Source organism: Aquarana catesbeiana, linkage group LG02, assembly GCF_042186555.1.
Source record: "Aquarana catesbeiana isolate 2022-GZ linkage group LG02, ASM4218655v1, whole genome shotgun sequence".
NCBI lineage: Eukaryota > Metazoa > Chordata > Amphibia > Anura > Ranidae > Aquarana > Aquarana catesbeiana.
Window position 1 is genome coordinate 290,199,365 of NC_133325.1, and position 21,284 is coordinate 290,220,648.

At 39.4% G+C, this 21,284-nt stretch overlaps 1 protein-coding gene across 1 annotated transcript in view; it reads right to left on the reverse strand.

Moving 5' to 3' along the window:
- ANKRD10 (ankyrin repeat domain 10) overlaps window positions 1–21,284 on the reverse strand; it is a 53,975-nt gene that overhangs the window by 9,634 nt on the left and 23,057 nt on the right. Inside the window, exon 4 of the mRNA XM_073614507.1 lies at window positions 4,241–4,467. Within this exon, the coding sequence (XP_073470608.1) occupies window positions 4,241–4,467 (227 nt within the window). The remainder of the gene's footprint in view (window positions 1–4,240; window positions 4,468–21,284) is intronic.

The window sequence follows — 21,284 nt, forward strand, 5'->3', positions numbered from 1 at the left end:
CAGAACACACTGATAAGCATTCGCAGTCTTTGCCTGCAAGCGGTGATCTTTGTTGAACTTACGAGCAAGTTAGACTTGCGAATGTGTTCCCGTAACGGAACTTGTTTGTAAGTATGGGGGACTTCCTGTACAGCAGTCAAGAGTTTTATTTGGTGATGGCTTTCCATGATAATTAAAGCCTTACTTAAGCCAAAGCTTTCTTGGACAGGAAGGGTTGGACCCCATCCAGTTTTTATTGACGTCTGTGCTCAAAGATTTCCCCTCACTCACTGGTGAGAGGAAATTATGGAAAATCTCTTTGGGGAACACGTCATCAACCAAACACAATCCTTTTAATAAGTAGGGATGAGTGGGAACCTTAGAGGTTTATATTGCTGTTTGTTTTCTTGTCCAGAAGACTTTTATACCTGTTTTTTCCTTTCCCTGATTAAACGGGATAAAAAAAATTGACTAACGTTCTAAACTTTCCTCAAAAAATTAAAAAAGAAAAAGTTTAGGCTTGTATTGGCAATGTTCTAACCTGAAAGCCTACTTGTACCTTCTGGCCAAAAGACACTCAGAATTATTCATGACAACTATAAAATTTTAGGGCTACATTCACATCTGCCGGCGACCGGTCATAGTGAACGTTGCCAGCGGCTGCACCTAGCCGCTCACAACTGCAGCAGGAACCCGAGATCTTTGCTGCTACAATTCAAACAGGCCTTAAATTGCCAGTGTGAATGTAGCCCAACATTTTTTGTAGCTGAACAGCAGCCTTCACGCAAATATTCATCATGACAAAGTAATTCCCATGCCTACGATTTTTTTTTTTCTTGGGGGTGGTAGAATGCGGAAGAATACATTTGGAGTACTTAAAAATATGATGCTCCACAAAGCTTGGATTTATAAAGAGAGCATGTAGAGAAAAAGGTTCTCTGATCGAAACATTTTAGCCTTCGCATAAAATGCTTACTTTGCCCATCATCTTGGAGGACACCATTCCCCGGTGAAGCAAGGTGAACATAACATCAATGTAACGGATGATGGTTTTCAACAGTAGTGCAGCAAGCACAAAGAAAAACCTTACAAGCAAATAATGGTAATGCATAAAAAGGTAAATTGGCAATTTAAGATTCTCTGTTGACATTATTGTATTGACAGCTTTATTGTGCAAAAAAAGTTGCCTTTCCAAAAAGGACAAGCTCCAACATTAAAGCCAAACAAAGGCTACAGAAAACCACACAGGGACATTAGCATCTTGTAGGGCTGCAACTAACGATTATTTTCATAAGCCATTAGTTGGTCGATTATGCTTTTGATTAAATCGGATAATAAACCTTAAAAAAAAGCGGTGTGTAATTTAGTTAATATGTAAAGTATAAAAAAATGGCAATTTATTCTTAAATATCTATATGCAGTTGTAAATATAAAATAACCAACTATATGGTTAGGGAGAAAAATCTCTAATCCACTCTGAGAATAACAGACAGAAGAGGTATACTGTATATACTATTAGAGGTTGAATCTGGTAAATAGACTCAGATCAAATATTTTATTTAAAGAAAAAAAAAAATAAAGACTGTTTTACCGATTTTCAGACAGAACTGTAATAAATGATATGCTGGCAATACAAAAACAATGTCTTCCTTCAAAAAAAAAAAAAAAATATATAATAATTTTAAGAACGTTAGTTTTATTTTCTAATCGTTACTGGGGGTAAAACTGACGTTCTTTTCGACCACAGTGATGGGAAAATTCGAAGGAGCAGAATAGATAACTTCTTGGTCAAAGGAATTTTCAGACAGTGTATGTGGTTTTCGTTCAGAAATTACATTCATTTTAAAACTGAATGTTAAAAGCCAGTGAAGTTTTCAAAATGACATTCTTTCGTTCAGCAGATTCTTTGTATGAATATTCTTGTCCTAAAATCGATAAGTGTATGGCCAGCATAAGGCTCGGTTCATACCTTTGCAGTTTGCCTTTGATCTGTTTTGACAGTGCTTTTTATTGTGAATTTTGCAGTTTTTTTTTTTTTTTTTTTTTTTTTTTTACACGCAATTTGCGTTTTTTTATGCTTTTTTTGGGCCAATTTGTTGTTCGGCAGATTAAAAAACGCAAATTGCTGCAAAAACACAATACATGCTTTTCTGCAGCTTCTCCATTGAAGCCTATTAAACCAAAAAAGCACACTTTTGCGTTGAAAGAAGTCCTTGACCCTTTCCAAAATACGCAGCGGCTGAAAAAAGCATAGACAAGAACGTGTCCCATAGGAAAAGGAAACCCTGTTAAATGAACTGTAGTGCATTTCTGCAAAAAGCACCAAAAAACACATAGCTGTGAACCAGGCCTAAGACGTTTAGTAGCAGCAGCATGCTTTTATTTTGTATCACCCTTCATCATGGAGTTAAAAAATAAAGATTAGCCCTTAATAGTACAAAAAGAGCAGATCATAGCTACTATAAGGGGTTCATTTATACTGTGAAACAATGAATGTAATAATATAGATAACTTATATCAAAATATATATATATATATATATATATATATATATATATATATATATATATATATATATATATATATATATATATATATATATATATATATATATATATATATATATATATATATATATATATATTAAATACACCCAGAAGTAGGATATATGGACATAACTAGGAGTCAGACATGACGCTATATGAAGGGTGGGAGGGAGTTATAAAATCTTTTATTTTAAAGTAGTACTAAAAGCTGAGACTTTAAAAAATTTTTCATGGATATAATCATTTTAAATATAATGCACATTACTGGTAAGAGTTTACTTTAAAAGTAATTGTAATGCCTTATATTACCTCCAGTCTATCAGCCTCCACCTTCTCTGTGTGCAGGGAAGATCAGCATCTGAACCCAGTCTTTAAAGTGATTTTTTTTTTTTTTTAAACAAACATGTTATACTTACCTGCTCTGTGTAATGGTTTTGCACAAAGCAGCCCTGATTCTCCTTATCTAGGGTCCCCCACAAACGCTTCTGTCTCCTCCTGCCTTTAGAGCCCCAATAGCAAGCTGCAAAGTGGTAGAGTGCCCCTATAGCAAGGTGAAAAAAAAAAAAAAACACTTCTGACTTTAGAACCACTCACTTCTTGCCCAGGACTACATGTCCCATGAGGCATTGCTCCTTACACATTCACAAGTTCTCAGGCACTTACCGACATGTATGGTGGGTGTACGGCGCTGTATGTGCGCTGCACTGTATTTCCTGATATGTAAATAAATAAATGCATTCTGTATGCAGGTCAACTAATCAGCTGGCCGAATAATCGATTATGACAATGGTTGACAACTATTTTCATACGCTTCGGCCCTAGCTTCTTGTATCACCAGAAATGACACATGCCTCATTAACTAAGCAGATAGACCTGTTGAAGGTCTACCAGTGCCTGTTTCTACTTCAGTGTGCAATAGAAAATGACTGCAGGTCTGCAACTGATTGAGAGAGGGAATAGGGAATTTTCCATGTAGAAAATGTCCACAGATTCGTGTGACCTTGTCATAGGGGATGTGAGCTGTCAGGAGACGGACAGCTCACATCCTTCTCTTTGCTTGCACAGTGTAATGACTGCTCAAGCAAAGTCTGCAGGGTTAATAACCATCCTCCTCCTTCCTGCTCCGAGTGGACAGCAGAGAGATCAGAGTATTCTTTCAAGTTCTCTGTGCTGTGTCTGTCAGGCACATAACAGAAAACTGTGCTCCTAACAAGGGGCTTGCACCCTTTTGTTAATTAGGAGCAGCCATTTTTTATCTTTAGAAGAAGAGTGATGTAAGTATGGTGCTTGCATCACTGTTAATTTCTCCCATAAAGTTTCTTTACATAAAGGTAAAGTATGCTAATGTACTCTGAACTGTCCTGACTTCACTGTTAGCACACCTCATCTCTGATGACTGTAAGCTACTGCACAGCACATTGCATGCTAGCTCAAAAGCCACATTTCATTTCACCAAAAAAAAAATAAAAATATTATAATACTAATATTACTGCAAAGACAGTTACCATCATTCAAAAGATGAATGAGAGAGAAACCAAAATGACGTATAAGTCAGGATGGCTCAGTAAGCATGAAGTTCAGAGACTTTTACACCCAATAAAAAGGCTACCCTTAGGGAAAAATAAAAAAGGAGGCAATTCAAACTCCTCACAATGCCTCTAGTGTAGATATGAAATAGGTTTCTGCACGGTATAGCGTAAAAACATATGGCTTACCTTCCGTTCTCTGCTTTTTAACAACAGATGCCTCCAAATCATGGAATGACCTTTTGCGATTGTTTATTCCTCCATTAAGGTGATTCTGTGGAACTCCATTTAAGGAGTTAGTGCAATAGAAACCGTTGAGCTGACTGTTCTGGAGGTTAAGAAGGAATTGGGCACACTCTGTAAAGCCCTGGGAGTGTGCAAGGTCAGCCGCTGTCAAGCCACTGGCATTCTTAAAGCTGTGTAACAAAGAACTGAATTAGATACACCATATTGTAAAGAGGAAGCCCTCAGTTCTCTAACTATCTGAAGGCTAAGCATTCATACAAACTTCTATGATCTTCTTTGCTTCCAGAGAGGCCCTTTACTGTATGTATGGAGGGCTTCCCAGCAGTAAGGCCCCTTTCACACTTGTGTGATCTCAAAGTTTCACAAGTCAAGAAAGTCAATTTTAAATGCGACTTTAAGCAATGCTTGTATAATATTGAGGTATATGGACCTCAAATCACATCAAAGTCGGACCAAAGCAGTGCAGGGACCACTTTGAAGTCGCACAGATATGAATGGTAATCATTGTAAATCATGGGGTACGACTTGTCATGCGACTTTGCAGTCCCAAGTTGCAGGACAAGTCACACAAATGTGAAAGGGGCCTAAAGAAGGGCACTGCTTGATTTAAAATACAAAATTTCTACTGTAATCAACAATCCTAACACTTTTCACAGAAATTTTACTCAATTAAAAAAAAGTATCTACCTCTCTGATCACCTATTAATACTACAAAAACTATATCTGTAAGATGCTTGAAGTTCCTAATTTTACAGTGAACTCCAGAGCAGAAATGCAAGTACTACAAATACTTTGTCTACAAACTTAAAAAAAAAAAAAATGATAAAAAAAACATAATAAAAGCTTTATGCACATTTATAGGATTGTCTGTGGCATTTTCATGTTTCAACTTCGTTACGCTAAATAGGATTCTATAAAAGTCACTAATGGGAATATTTCTTAGTTAGTTCCACAAAAAGTGCAAATCCCACTGGCTGAAAACTTCCCAACTGTGAAATGGCATCAAGAGGATGGAGATCGGGATATTGGGTGTATTTAGTGATCAAATTGCAGGAACAGCAATTTCAAGAACATATATTATATATAAAAAAAAAGTTATCACAGGATATAAATCAAATATAGCAAAAGCTGGCAGAGATATCAAATAAGAAAAGAATGTGTGTTGGTATAATCTCTCCATTTTCCAATGATTAAAAAAGGGGAATATATGACTTTCCCCAATTTGACAGTACAAAACCGTGATCTAAAGCAGTGTTTAACCTTTTTTCAATCAAGGCACCCCTCCAAATGATATACAATCTCAAGGGATCCTCCAAAATTATGAATAGGTTTGGGGTGCCCCATTCTGAAATGTAAAAATTATTCTACCAGTTTTACATAATGCAGCATCATCAGTACACGTAGGACACTCAACGTTAGAGATGATTTATTCTTCCAAAGCAAAAATATAGCTTTTGCAAACTAGAGCTGACTAGTACTCCAAAGTTTTTCTTCTCCCTCAATTTTTCTGCATCATTTAGCTAATAAGACACCAAAGCTGATGGAGAGAGGCAAGAGAGGGTCAAAAAGGATTTGCAAGCAACTGACATCCTTATCAACTGATGTCATTTGGAGGTTGGCAGCTAGAAGGTTGTAATAGTGTACAAAAAAAACAAAAAAACAAAAAAAAACAAAAAAAACAAAAAACAAAAAACAAAAAAAACAAAAACCACACACAAACTGTGGCTTTGTGTAAACTAAAAGGCAGGCTTCATCCACCCGCTGGCTTGTTTACAATTTTAGGCCAATGTTTTAGGCATTTTGCCAAGGCACCCCTGTGGAAACTTTAAGGCACCCCATGGTATCTGGGCACACTGGTGGAAAAAAGGTTGATCTAAAGCACCAAATGCAAGTCATTTAACATATTCCATTCAAAAATGGAACAAGTGATAGCTGGGTCTCTGATGTAGCCATTGACGGTGGTTTTAAAGTTCAGCCTTTTGTATGTAGTTGTGTTTTTTTTTTTTTTTTTACCCTGGGTATTTTTGGGGCCTCTTTAAAGATTAGGAAAAAATAGGGGCTTTACTACTGCTGGCTTGAACTCGATGGCTTGTAAATTTTAGGGGAGACTCAAGAATAGACAGAATAGAGAGATGGGAGTTTGCATCACAGACAAAGCAATGAATATATACAAAGATACATCAAGTAGCAATTTACATGACTTTCAGAAGTCTGTGCAATAATCCTATCAATTATTTTCTATATTCACACCCATCTTCCATGAAAAGGTTTCCAAACATTTAGTAACTTTGGTCTCTCTCAGTATTACTTGCAGTACAACATAAGGAAAAAAAGAATTAGCTATGATAGCTCCAGAGTGCATCGAATATTTCCAGTGCATTTATACTATTCGTTAGGAATGAAGTAGTAAGGAATCTTCCTTGAAATGAACAAGGCAGTCTGCAATCCCATATCTCTAAAGAAAGGGACAAGTAGTCTATTGGTCCAGGAGACAAGTTGTACAAATACTGCTGATGCATGATAATTCTGATGTAGCTATCTTTGTACTTTGTGAAAGTGTTTAAGCATTAGTTTTCCTTTTAAAATTAAGATGTATGCAAAGCCTGAGATGTGAAAAAAACAAACAAAAAAAAAAAAAAAAACCAAACAAACCATCATTAAGAACAAGGAATCGGAATGTAGCTGTGTTTGCCTCAGTTTCCATGTAGGTCTTCTCACGAAAGAGAAGCTACAGAACTGGATTTATAGGTTATTCGCAAAATGCGTTAAAAACCTTTTGCAGGGTTTTCCAGCACTGGTAGCTATAGGCGATATGATTTTACTGCTTAAAGCTGAACTAAAAACTTTCTCAACATCATCAAATTTTTAATACTTATGCAGCTAGCATTAGTATAAATAAAAATAAAAAAAGTAGGTCATTTATCTGATGCCTGCAGATATTGTAAGTTTGCCCACTTACAAAGAAATGAAGGAAGGGTCTATATTTTTTTATCATAGGTGTAGTTTAAATGATAGAGACAGAATATCAACCAAAAATCCAGAAGAAATGATACAAATGTTATAAATGGAGTTGCAGTTCAGTGAGTAAAATAAGTATTTGATCCCCCAACCAAAACTTGACTTAGTATTTGGTAGAGAAACCCTTGTTGACAAGCATGGGGGTAAGATATTTCTTGTAGTTGGTTACCAGGTTTGCACACATCTCAGGAGGGATTTTGGTCCACTCTTTTCAGATCTTTTCTAAATTGTTAAAGCTTCTTGGCTGTCGCTTGGCAACTGGAAGTCTCAGCTCCCTCCATAAAATTTTCTATAGGATTAAGGTCTGGAGACTGGCTAGGACACTCCATGACATTAATGTGCTTCTTCTTGAGCCACTCCTTTGTTGCCTTAGCGGTATGTTTTGGGTCATGGTCATGCTGGAAGACCCATCCACGACCCATCTTCAGTGTTCTGGCTGATGGAAACAGGTTCTCATCCAAAATTTTACAATACATGGCCCCATCCATTGGCCGTTCAATGCGGCAAAGTCGGCCTGTACCTTTAGCAGAGAAAGAGCTCCAAAGCACCTATGTGCTTGATTGTAGAGATGGTGTGCTTGGGGTCAAACTCGGCGAGTCGAGTTAATGTCAAAAGAGCTCAATTTTGTTCTCATCTGACCACAGCACTTTCTCCCAATCCTTCTCTGAATCATTTAGCTGTTCATTGGCAAACTTCAGACAGGCCTGTACATGTGCCTTCTTGAGGAGAGGGGACCTTGCGGGCGCTGCAGGATTTCAATCTATAGCATGATATTGTGTTACCAATTGTTTGTTTGATGACTGTGGTCCTAACTGCGTTGAGATCATTCACCAGCTTTTCCCATGTAGCTCCGGGCTGATCCCTCACTTCTTTCATGATCATCCTTACCACATGAGGCAAAATCTTGCATGGCGCTCCAGAATGAGGGAGATTGATGGATGTTTTCTTTCCCTTCAATTTGCGAATAATCGCCCCAACAGTTGTCTCCTTCTCACCAAGCTTCTTACCAATGGTCTTGTAGCCCACCCCAGCCTTGTGCAGGTCTAAAAGCTTATCCCTGATGTCCTTTGACAGCGCTTTGGTCTTCCCCATGATGATGGGTTTGAATGGAAGAAAAATTCTGCGGACAGGTGTCGTTTATACACATAGCGAGTTGTCGTTAGGTGCACCTTCTTAAACTGACAAGAATAATCTGTCCATGAGCACTGTGGCAGTGGGACGCTGTGCTACCTGGAAGAATGCTGGTTTGCGCCAGATTTTGGAGAGACAGGCTATTTAGTGGTTACCTGACTATGGCTGAGGACCCCACCCAACATGCAGGAGGTCTGTGCATGGGAGTCAGGTGGACTCCCATTCCTCTGCAATAGTCAGGGGCTGCATGGGGCAGCCAGAGCATGCATTTCTGCAGGAGGAAGATTTAGTTTGTGACAGAGCAGCAAGGAGCTGATCGGTAGCAAGCTAGGAGAGAGCTCGACTCCAGGAAACTCTTTTGGTCTGAGGAGCAGACCTAAGGCCTAGGCTGGAGGCCTGAAGCAGCTGTGTGGCAAGAGTGTAAGCCAGGAGGCTGAAGTATTTTGATTGTGCAAGATACAGTAATGGTGGAACCCCCTGCGTGGGCTACCGATTGATGCTTTTTGTGAACTTCTCTGATCTTTAAATAAAAGTGGGCTACCAAGCCCTTAAAAATACAGTTATGAACTGGTGCACTCATTGAAAAACGCACCTACCGCTTGAGTCTGATCACCCCAATCTTACATACGGTGGCGGTATTGCTTTGGGCAGAGTTGGAAGAGTTCCAGATCATTGCATACCAATAACAGTGAGTAGCAAAAAACGGTTTTGCAACAATGCTCTGAGGACCAGCAAATGTGAAAGCGTTCTGCTTGCAAGTCTTAAAGAGACAGTACGCCAAATTTTCCTGTGTTAAAAGGAACGATGTTAAAAAAAAGTGTTGTGTGCCTGACAGCAGAGATGGGGCAGTCAAAACGCAAAAAGGAAGCAAATGTTTGCTGAGAGGAGAATCAGAACCCTGTAGCTGGAGGGGTTGTTACCGACAGAGCAAGTCCCAGACTGGTGCAAGATGCATTTGGCCACACTGGAGCAAAGGGAAAAGGAAAGCAACGCTGGTGCAAGGAGACCAGTTATTAATGTGCAGAGTTCTAAACTTGCAAGAGGATGCAGTGATGAAAGCCTGGACAAGACATTCAGGAAAGAGCGCTGTTTGCGGTGCAGTGAGTGGAGGCATGCAGTCTCCAGGTGCCCTTTGTCCCAGGCTCCAGTGCAAAGTCACCTAGAAAAGCAAAGGTCTGCGTTGGTGTTTGGGAAGCTTGCTATGAGTGCCAGGAGTAAGCACCAGGCTTATCAGAAGTTTGAAAAGTGTGGTTGCCCATAGAAACGCCTGTGATGTCAGGTCTGTGGACCGCAAGACAAAGATATTGCCTGCAGAGGATTGTGGCAGGTTTAAAGCAACACTGCTTCATGGAGAGAGAAGTCTACATGTTTTGGAGAGCCAGAAAAGTGCAGCTGGGAGAGCACAGTTTCCGTTAGCAACAGGAGAAAATATGCCAATGGGAAGGAGGAGCTACAGGGAAGAGGTGGCCCACCATCCCCATAGAAATGCCAGTGATATTCTGCATGTTGGGAGAGTGTCATCTCCTATAGCAACCGGAGAAAGTCTGTTTGCAGAAAGGAGGAGCTACAGCAGAGAAGTGGCTCCCCTTTCCCTTAGAGATGGGAGTGGAGTTGTTCCAGCACGGTATTTCTACTTGCCCCATTCTGGAATAGTGATTCCAGATCATAATGATTTTGAAGAAAAGCCTGTACCTGCAATCCCAGGTTCCTGTTCCAAGGTGGTGGCTGTTGCTGCTGGCAACAGAGAAGCTGTTTTTCCTGCATGAGATGTTGGAGCGTCCAAGGCGGCAATGTTGCCCTGTGTCCATGTGGGAGCATTAGCCTGTGAGAGCACAGCCAAGAAGGGACTATGCACTCAATTGAAGTGTTCATCACCTGCCAACTCTAATGGTAAGGACAGTTCCTATTTCATGTTTAAGAGAGACTGAGTTTATGTTTAATGCCAGTGAAGTAGAAGCAAGTCCAGTGAGAGGATGTGCTATAAGTAACTGATAAGTACTTGTCTTCAGGTAGTGTATTGTATAGCAAGAAGACAAGAGGTAAAAATGAATATAATGTGTTGCTCACTAATGAGATAAAAAATGCGGATGGTGAAAATGTGGTATTGCATCCAGATATGTCAGGGGTGACCACTGAGAAATGTGTTCCATTGCCCCTAGCAACCATGACAGGTGCAATAGAGGTGTCCCTGGAGACCACCTAGGAGCTTATGGTCTTGAGATCAGGGTTTCCCAGGATAACTGTATCACCGCCCCGACTGACAATTGTGTTTCAAATGAGGTGAAAAGTGATGTACTAAGTATCCTACAATCTCAAACTGCTAATGTGCTAATGCAGGCTATACAAGGCAAGAATGTGGATAATGAGGATGTTGAAAAGTGTATTCCTGACAATGTTGATGGCTTGGTGCCTCTCATGGTAACCACAGGCAGTGCCGAAGAGTTGTCCATATAAATCTCACAAGGACTCCCTGTGTTGGAGCTGGCGGTGGTCCAGGACAGCTCTGATACCGCTCAGGTGGAAAACAGCTCAAATTATGTAGCATGTATTATCACAATCTGATGTGGTTGACAGTAACTGGGAGCACAGACAGGATAGACTGGGAAGGGTGGCACAGGGAAGTACGCGCAATATTTAATGAAGTAACTATGCCCCACTAGGCTAGGTTGGGTAATAGTGAGGTGGACACTATTGCTGCTGTGGCCTGTGGCTGTGGAGAGACTGCGGTGTCAGTAGTCACAGGTGCAGTGGCTGTTGCAGAAGCTAACCCCCTCCAGTCGGTATGATCAGATAAGGGTGCATACATAGAGGTTTTGTCCACAGTAAAACAGAAGAGTAATATTGCGTGTCAGAATGACAGTGTAATGTATAAGGACTTGGAAAGGATCAGTGTTGCTGAAAATGAGAGAATGAGTACGAATATGACACATGCGTTTGGCAGTGCTCAAGGGAGCCGCAAATTTTGTCAGTTACCTCTGAGCTGGAGGCCTCCTTAAGTATCTCGGCCTCTCAAGCCTTAGAAAATAAGCCCCTCCATGTTGCTAGTAAGGGAAGAGTCCCTAAAGTACTGTGTTTAGATGTGGAATGTCTAGAAATAACCGAGATGTTGTTGGAATTGGTGAAAACTTTTTCACTGCACACCTGCTTGTATCCACCGCAGATGGGTGGCCTGGTGCTGCGAAAAGTACCAATCAGTGGAGGCAGGCGATACAGGTGATGTTAAGCAAGGTTGATAAAAATTGGTATTGGTTACTGCAATGTTGGTTACTTTTGTGGAAAGCGGTCTCGCAGTTCTCTGCAAGAGTGCTTCCAGCGGTAGTGGTGTGCGGAAGGTGCTCAGGGAACTGCTAGGAGGAATCAGAAATGACAGACATGGTGGAACTCTCTCCGTATGTTGGTGTGATGAGGTGCATTCCTGCTGGTGTGGTCCGAGGTGCGTCTGAGCAGTGGATGGTACATGGCGCGTGTACTGTCTCACCCACTAGACCTCATGTGAAAGAAGGGCCTGGAACAGACGCGGCAGTAGTGGGAATTCTGTCCATCACTCACAAAGAGGTGCAGTTTGAGGTACATGGAGACACGGACAGGAAATAACAGTGTTGGTAACTAATGGGCAAGTGAGTAAACCCAAGTCAAATGTTGTCTCACAGTGTGCTGGGTTGCTTCTTACTGATATGGTGTATGAGAGGCACTCTAGAGCACTGTCGGACAGCTCAGAGGTATTGGTTGAGGTACCAAAGGACACAGAAATGGTTAAAGAGATTGGTGTGGAAAAATGTGGCGAAAAATGTTTGTTGGTAGGACAGTCGCTATTGGAGTGTTGGACAACAGGGGGGTGATGTGAAACGGTGGGAATGTCCCATAGGGAGTAACTGCTTGCCTGTAGGCGGTCCCTCCACAGACAGCAAACAAGGGGACAAGAGGTTCTAATGACAATCATAAGGAGTTAAATCATCCATTGTGGAACGTTACTATTGAGGTTAAAAAGAAGGATGTAGTGTTAATTTCATATAGTTTGGTGGCCAAGGGTAACCACAAAAGGGTTCGTGAACCTGAGAAACAGATGATGTTGGTTAGTGTTGAGTCAGGTAGTGAGAGAAGTCAGTCCAACAGTCCTGGGAGAGTAGGTCTGGGGGGAGGTAAAAAGAAATGGAGGATCCCGAGGCCAGAAGGTAGAAGGGATAATAGAGAGATTAGTAGGAGCCCACGGTTCAGGAAGAAGTGCTTGTGGAAGCACACCCGGAAGATGATGTGGATAGAGTGCCCCTTTAGAAAGAAGGTTGGGCAGGTTAGGACTCCTGCTGCTGATAGTTGGCACAGAGGTGCCAAGGTGAAGTGCTCGTGGAAACACACCCAGAAAATGAAATTGGCCTACGCAGCTAATGGCTGGCATAGAGGTGTCCCATACATGTTGATGGGTTTATGTGTTCCTCCCTCTGGTTCAAAACAAGGGGGTAGGATATGTGGCAGTGTGTTCCTCCCTCTGGTTCGAAACAAGGGGGGGGGGGGATATGTGGCAGTGGGACCCTTGTGCTACCTGGAATAATGCTGGTTTATGCCAGATTTTGGAGAGACGGGCACTCTGATTGCACAGCTGTATGCTGGGCTATTTAGTTGTTACCTGACTACGAGTCAGGGCCCCACCCAACAGACAGGAGGTCTGTGCATGGGAGTCAGGTGGACTCCCATTCCTCTGCAGGAGTCAGGGGCTGCATGGGGCAGCCAGAGCATGCATGTCTGCAGAAGGCAGATGTAGTCTGTGACAGAGCAGCAAGGAGCTGATCGGGAGTAAGTTAGGAGAGAGCTTGACTGTAAGAAACTCTTTTGGTCTGAGGAGCAGACCTAAGGCCTAGGCTGGAGGCCTGAAGCAGCTGTGTGGCAAGAGAGTAAGCCAGGAGGCCGAAGTATTTTGATTGTGCAAGATACAGTAATGGTGGAACCCCCTGCGTGGGCTACTGATGTCTTTTGTGAACTTTTCCGATCTTTTAAATAAAAGTGGGCTACCGGGTCCTTAAAAATACAGTTTTGGACTAGCGCACTCATTGAAAACACCTACCACTTGAGTCTGATCACCCTAATCTTACAGCACATACTGTAGCCAGGATTATTGTTGGGTGGTAGGGGATCAAATTTTTAATTTTACCCACTGAACTGCAACTCAATTTATAACATTTGTATCGTGTTTTTTCTGGATTTTTGGTTGATATTCTGTCTCTATCATTTAAAATACACACGATAAAAATAGACCCTTCATTCCTTTTTATGTGGGCAAGCTTACAAAATCTGCAGGGGATCAAATAATTAATTTTCCCCACTGTATATTATATTTTCTTGTTCTAACTTTTTTTTTTTTTTTTTTTTCACATTTCTTTAGTTGCTTCCCTGTTTTTGGTTTGGGCCAAAATGATGTCATACATCCCACTAGTCTCCATCTTCATTTGTTTTCATGTGAAGGGAGAAGGATATTTATCAGCTAAGCACACCCTCCTGTATGCATGGCTGAGCTAAGAACAGATATATTCTAGGAGGTAAATGGTACATAAATCATCATGGCCACAGACTGAAATGCTAGTGTTGTTCAAAGTGATTTGTCAACAAAAAGCATGGAGACAAAAGTTGGATGGGTGAGTTTGCTTTGAATATTAAAAAAAAAAAAATTAGTGTTTTCAGCTTTTGGTGCTCAGATACAGTTTACATCTGCTTTAACAAGAGGAAATGCAATACACAACATATGCTACTTTGGCCAGGGTGTGTTAAAATATGAATACTGTAAATTAACTTACAATGATTTTATATCCGATTTCAAAAAAAGGTAAAGATAATAGAAAAACCTCTCTAGCCACCAAATGCATTCAGCGAGTTGCCAATGCCATAATGTCCACCTCTATTCCCGTTGTGCAATTATCCTAAAATCTGTTGTGACCAGATTGAAAGTTGGTGCTTGTACAAAGACTTCAAGACTGCAGCCTCTCGGCTTTTATTCTGTGCAACCAACTTCTTCAAGCACTCCAGTAATACTTCCTGAAACATACAAATTAATAATTTAATACTATCTTATGCCTTGATCATTCCAGATTTTTAAATTTGGGCAGTTCTGTGTTTAGCTCAGTTTATAAGTCAACTGTATACTTTAACAACCATTGTTTTCTGAAATTCTTGGTAACTGAAACAGGTTGCACACTACTAAACAATTTTGACAGTTTTAGTGATGTTCACTGTACAATAACAGAATGAACAGGAGGCAACGGGCATGTAGATCAAAAGTTCTATGTATGTGGTTAAATCCTAAATGCTTATACCCAATTCACTTTTTAAAGGATGCACACAATTTCATGTATGTGCTGCTATACTAGAAGCTTATAGTAAATGGTAGGATTCATATGTAAATATCCAAGGTGTTCGACAATTAAGTCTGCCATACTTTTGGATTCCAAAAAAATTATATATATATATATATATATATATATATATATATATATATATATATATATTTCCCCAGAATCTTAAAGAAATATTAATACGGTATATCTGAGGAACAGCTACAGACAGGCTAGCAATTATCTTTAGTGCAAAACCTAGCATTAAAAGCCACGGGAGGGGTGGGGGGAACCCCACCACGCACTACTGCCATTTAGTTGCAATTATTGTCATGTTCAAGTTTAAAAAGTTACAGCATGTACAGGATTATGTGAGATGCCTAAAGTGCACTGCATTCTTAAGCTGTATCTGAAAACGCAAATAAAGGAAAACATGAGCTTTCAGCACAACTAGATCACAGCGCCGAAAACTACACAGAAAGAGATGAGGGGTTTACATTCCCTAAAGAAATATACAATGACTTGAATGGATGGACATGGTAAAGGAATGAAGCCAGTAGGATTACAGAATAAGGGGAACTAACTGCTCTCATAGGAACACTCCTCAGAATGTGTTCTTTATTCAAAATTAAACATTTCATCTCAAACAAAAGATCACAATTAAAATTACAAAGTAAAATCGAAACAAAAAAAAAAAAAAAAAAAAACTGTAAAATTTGGATTTAGGACATGGCTTTATTAAATGGTACTTAAACTATTGCAAATGTGTACAATGCCATCAGACAATTTAACCTGTTAACTGTCACATCCTACTCCTCTCAAAATAAACATTAACTAGCCTCCCTTTAACTACTGTTAGTTAAAAATATGGCAGTCTCTTTATATTAGGGTAACATGCATGCAAATCTAAAAAGTCTATAACTGAATTCCTTAAGTAGCATTAAAACCAATCACCGCAACAAATACCTCAACAGTATGCCTTGTGTGCAGAAAGGAAGCGATACTGAACACTCATTGCCACAACTGTAAGGTTTTCGGAGAAGCACCTGTGGCAGTTTCAGCAGTTTCTATTTGGGATGCTCCCCTTTCTAGGATTACTTGAAAAAATCAAGTCAATTCGAATTACGTAGCTGTAAAACATCGACATGTGTAGTTTTTACAGTTTTAAAAATACGTCTAATTTAAAGAGGGACATGGCAGATTACAGAAAAATAAACAGGTAACTGATCATGTAAGGGATCACATATCTGCAGCCAACATTTAAAATTTCAGTTACATCTACATACACCCAAAAAAGTGTGCTGGAGCCCATGTCATATATATATATATTTATATTTAAAGTCAACTGATCAGTGTAAAAGTTTATTTAAAAAAAAACATTTTTTATAGGGATGTTCGCTCCAGAAGTAGCATCTATCAGCTATGTTTACATGGTCTCTAAAAGGGAATGGGTAGAGTATGGTAACAAAAACAAGAAATAAAATTGTACTAAGACATCACATTATCAGAGTAAAATATGAAAATGGTCTGTGCAGTTTGACAGTCAAATGGATTTAGAAAGCATGTTTTAATTCCATACCAATGCTGCAAAACACACACCTGTCATTACATTCCTAGAACACTGAATATCTGTGAGTCAACAATAAAATGACTGAACTTCAGAGAGAAAAGAGCCATTTGCAAATGTAGTACTAGCCAATGAAAGAAAGGAAATTTTTATTTATTTTTTTTTAATAAAAAAGGCCCACACATCACAACCTTTTAGAACTATAACCCTTGCAACATGAAGTGACAAAGCAATGCCACACTAGAGAGGATGGTAACAGTATTAGAAGGACAAATGCTTGTGAATTGTAAACTCAGTTACATAAAAGCTAGGCTTAATAAAATGGGGTTACAAAAAAGAGAGTCTTAGAGGTTAGACTAGAAGATAAGCGCTACAAAACATTGGTATGGATTACTGGTGACTGCAAGTTTAATAACCTCCATATCACCTAAAAGAAAAAACAGACAGGTAACAAGTCTTATGCCGCGTACACACGAGCGGACTTTCCGGCGGACTAGGTCCGATGGTCTTTCCGACGGACTTTCCGACTAGGTCAGACGGACTTTCCGAACCAACCGACTTGGCCACACACGACAGGACTAAGTCTGTTCGGTTTGAATGTGATGATGTAAACGGGACTAAAAAAGGAAGTTCAATAGCCAGTAGCCAATAGCTTCCCTTGCGGCGTATTTGGTCCGTCGGACCAGCACACAGACGAAGAGTTTTCCCAATTTTAATCCGTCGGACAGATTTGAAACATGTTCTATTTCTAGGTCCGTCAGATTTTTATCCCGAAAAGCTATCAGACTAGCCCACACACTATCGGATTGTCCGCTGGACTAATCCCGTCGGACATAGTCCGCCAGAAAGTCCGCTCGTGTGTACATGGCATTAGGCCTCGTTCACATAGCATTTAACGCACAGCTGCAACAAGAATCAAGTGTATTACTGTGGCTGGATTCATAGATGGTGGAAGATCAGATGCAGATGTACAAAGCAATAAATGGGCTTACAGTGGCTGTAGCTGTCTGGATAAAAATTGCATATGGACTGATCACCTGCAGCTAGGGACAGATGATCGCCCCTGAATGAAAGTTTTCTTGCCATACCTGTGACATAAATCCCATGTGAATGAGGCCTTAGCCTAGCAGCCCGACTGACAAGAACTATACTTAAACAGGCACTTCATCGGGTGTAATAAATACATGGCGCAATTCGCACTATGCCTGCATAAACTAAAATGATCAGCAAATGATCAGAAGGGGTGTGATAAAAGCAATGTACAAGTAGAAAATGGATTAAACATAGAAAGCAATAATATGGGGTTTAGGAGAGATGACTGCTGAACAATGTATAAATTGCAATCTGAGAAAAGCAATCATTGTTTGTGAGGGCCACATGGCTCTTAGGTTTAGTCATGTGGAAGCATTTTACAAGTAGGGTTATCCCCTTCATATCATGCAATAGCTAAACAGGTTTGTTTGTCAAAGGCTTCTAAAATTACTACAGGTACAGAGAAAATTAAATATTAATTTAGGTGTCTAGCTGATAGCTTTTTATTATCAGTTAATTTGAGTGATAATTATAAAAGTTCTTTAAAAGGAGCTAAATAGATCGTTAGAAACTATAGAAGATAATTTAGGTCATTTAAATCTTCAGCATATATGGGACATTTATAAAGGACCAAGAACTAGGATAAATGGGACATCCAAGAATATAAAACTATGGTATCAAAGGCTTAATGCACCAGTGTAAACAGTACATAAAGAAAAAGGGGATACCGTAACTTGAATTAAGAGCAAAAGAGAAAAAAGGTGTTATAACTAAACAGACATTTTAGAAGATGAACTCACATCTTACCCAAATCACTAATAGAAACTCAGAGCATGTCCTCTGAAAAAGCAGAGTACTACAAGGCGAGGTAAGAAGAACCATCAGATGTCGATGTAAACCAAGGTCTAATGAGAAACTTCATTAGGTGATGTGCTAGAATTCATTTTGATATATTTTACTAGTACAGCACTTTATAAAAACGGGATGAAAAGGTACAATGCAGGCAGCAATGAGATAAACCTTTAGCACTTAAAATTTCTGTTTTGTAAAATAGTGAAAGAGCAATGCCAGGCTAGTAAAAACCGTAAACAATATACTGTAGAGGGAACACTGCAACAGTGCCAAATTTATCAAATCTGGTCACTTTATGTTAATGCAAGCTCTAGAAAAATCTGTGCAGACAGATTTTAGACTTCTGGTTAGGGTTGCAACCTCTCTTTGCAGGCTCAAAGAGAGAGAGACTGGTGCAGGATGTCATGAACATACTAGCTTGGTTTTCAAAGCTTAAAATTAGAAGTCATTCAGGAGATGGGCATGAGTTTTAGACTATGTGGCACTCAAACAAGGTGAACATCTGGGAGGTAGACCCTTGTCCCTTTCAATAAATTGATTTTTATTCTCCTTTCATTTAAGAAGTGCCAAGATATACTGAAGTAAAGACTATACAGATATGCAGCAAAGTGTACAGCACTGCCAAAACACTAAAAGGTTTAAAACAGAGGGGGGAATACAACACTATATAAAATATGCTGCTCTCGTGGATATGTGCAACAGGTTGTGGACCTTTTTTTTTCTGCCAGTAAATACCTTATACAACCCACTTCCTGTTAGTCTGGTAATAAGCCTAGGCTTATGACATCATGCACAGCTCTCTCTCTCTCTTGTGAGAGTTTGTCAGGAGGGGGGGTCATAAGAGGGCCAATGAGAGCTGCAGGGCTGGAAGTAAGTGTGTATTACTGTGTAAATCCAGAAAGTGAACAGGCAGCAGCTTTAGCTGTCCAGAGTTAAAATGGATGCAGCCAGACTTAGTGGAGGGGGATCTCTGCAGTATATTTGGCAAGTACTGAGTCACATTATATATAAAATAATATGCAAAGCGGTTGGAGGGAAGCTTCAGAGTGGAAAAGATGTTTTTATTACAAATTATGAGAGCAGACTGCAGTTCCTCTTTAAAGAAATCACACGATAAAGGATTTATCAGCTGCAAAATATCTGAATCTTAAAATCATAGCTGAATTTAGTACTGACTACGTATTACAAAACTGCATCTTTTTCCATTTCATGTCAGTTCAAATTATTTTACATTACTTTTAAACCGCAAAACTTTAAAAAGGGAAGGAATATTAGTGCCTAAATGATATGCTAATTGCAACAAAATTTCTATGCAATAGTGTTTCCCCATCTCTATTTAGGCACTGTAAATCAATTACCTACATATTAGGATTTATTTTATTTGCAGGGGAGGAACATATGCACTACTGTTAATAAGATTAGTGCTTTAAAGGAATATGCTTCTTTTAGTTGGAAAACACAACACATTGTCACTAAAGCCATGTTGTATTTTCATTAAAAATTATTTTCAGTTTTAATCTGCAGCAAGCCATGTTAAAAAAAAATTATGAATAAAAGCCATATTGCTTGGAAGGGATGACACCTATCTTGTTTTAACAAGGCAATGCAGTACTTCAGCAGTATTTAGTGGCAGGATCTTTATTTTTTTCCTTTACCATACCATGACCTTACTCAAAAAAACAGTATTCATTTTTTGAACTGACAAGGGCTAATAAACCTGTCAAGTTGAAGAATTGGCTCTACATTTTAGGTAATTTCCGAGTTGGGAAAGGGAAAACAGCTGCATGCGCAATAGAGATCTGGTTCTGTGCCTCTGGCCAATTGTCTAGTGCCATTACATCAAGAATGACTCATGGTGACCCTTTGGAGTGCTATATGTTTGGCACTATTTGTGCTATAAACCAGTGGCTCTTAATTCAGATGACTACTTTGTCACAAAAGCATGGTTTCCATGGTACCAGCCACTAATCAAAAACAAGCACTAAGGCCTGTGTATTTGACATATAATTATCTTCTCTAATGCCATACTTGCAGTTATTTATCATAATGTAAAATACATTATTTAAAAAAGTGTATTTCAAATTACAATTAGTCCTATAAAGTAGCAGTAGCGTCTATAATTAATTCTTTAATATGGAGAACTTGGCGACAGGTATATGTGGAGCACTTGGGTCATCTAATTAAGGTAGACCTATGGCCCCATTAAAAAAAAATAATAATAAATAAATAAATAAATAAATAAAAATGTGTGCTGCAGCACTTACAGGTTTCTCTTAGTACACCTGCAAAGTTCCAAACAAATGTTGATCCTACCAGTGAAGTTCACCCACCCAATGCAGCTTACTGTGATGGTGTAGGTACAATGTTGCATTGCTCCTGAATCAGAGTATGCAACTTACATAGATTTTGCCTCCTTGCACTACAGTGTGATAATAAAATGTTGTAGGGGCTGTGGCTATAAGCATTGTTACTGCTGATTCACAATCCCGTAGCTGGTCAGTTGACCCCTGGCCACATCCTGTCCTGCCCATTGATTTCAGGGCTGACAGAACTGCCTTTATTGCTGAAACCCTCCAACTGTGAGCTGCAATTTTCCTAATATGAAAACATAAATGGAGGTTTTTTCCTCAGTCAGGTGAAGGTAAAGGAAGTTTCTGTTCACTTTACGAAGCTTGCACATCACATAGTGACTAGATTTGGTAAGAGTTTAGACTGTCATAGAGATGCACATAAAAGCAAGACCATTTACAAAACAAAACTCAAGAATTAAAGTTATCCTCATGTTTATGTTTTGCAGCATTACAAAGAAAGAAAACATGATTTCAACTGGAGTCAAATTCCACTCTGGGGTTTACAAAGTTGTATGAAAAGAAAACCCATTTCTGAACCTTCAAGACAAAATGGTTAAACAAAAAGGTAAACCAAACATACAGAATAAAAACAATTATTATAATTTAGCAATATGTTATTGATAACGGTTTGGCATATGAGACTATGTGTGTCTGTTATAGTTAATGTTAGAAGCATCATGCATTATATTTAACTACAGGTGTGGGTTTATAGAGTGTTT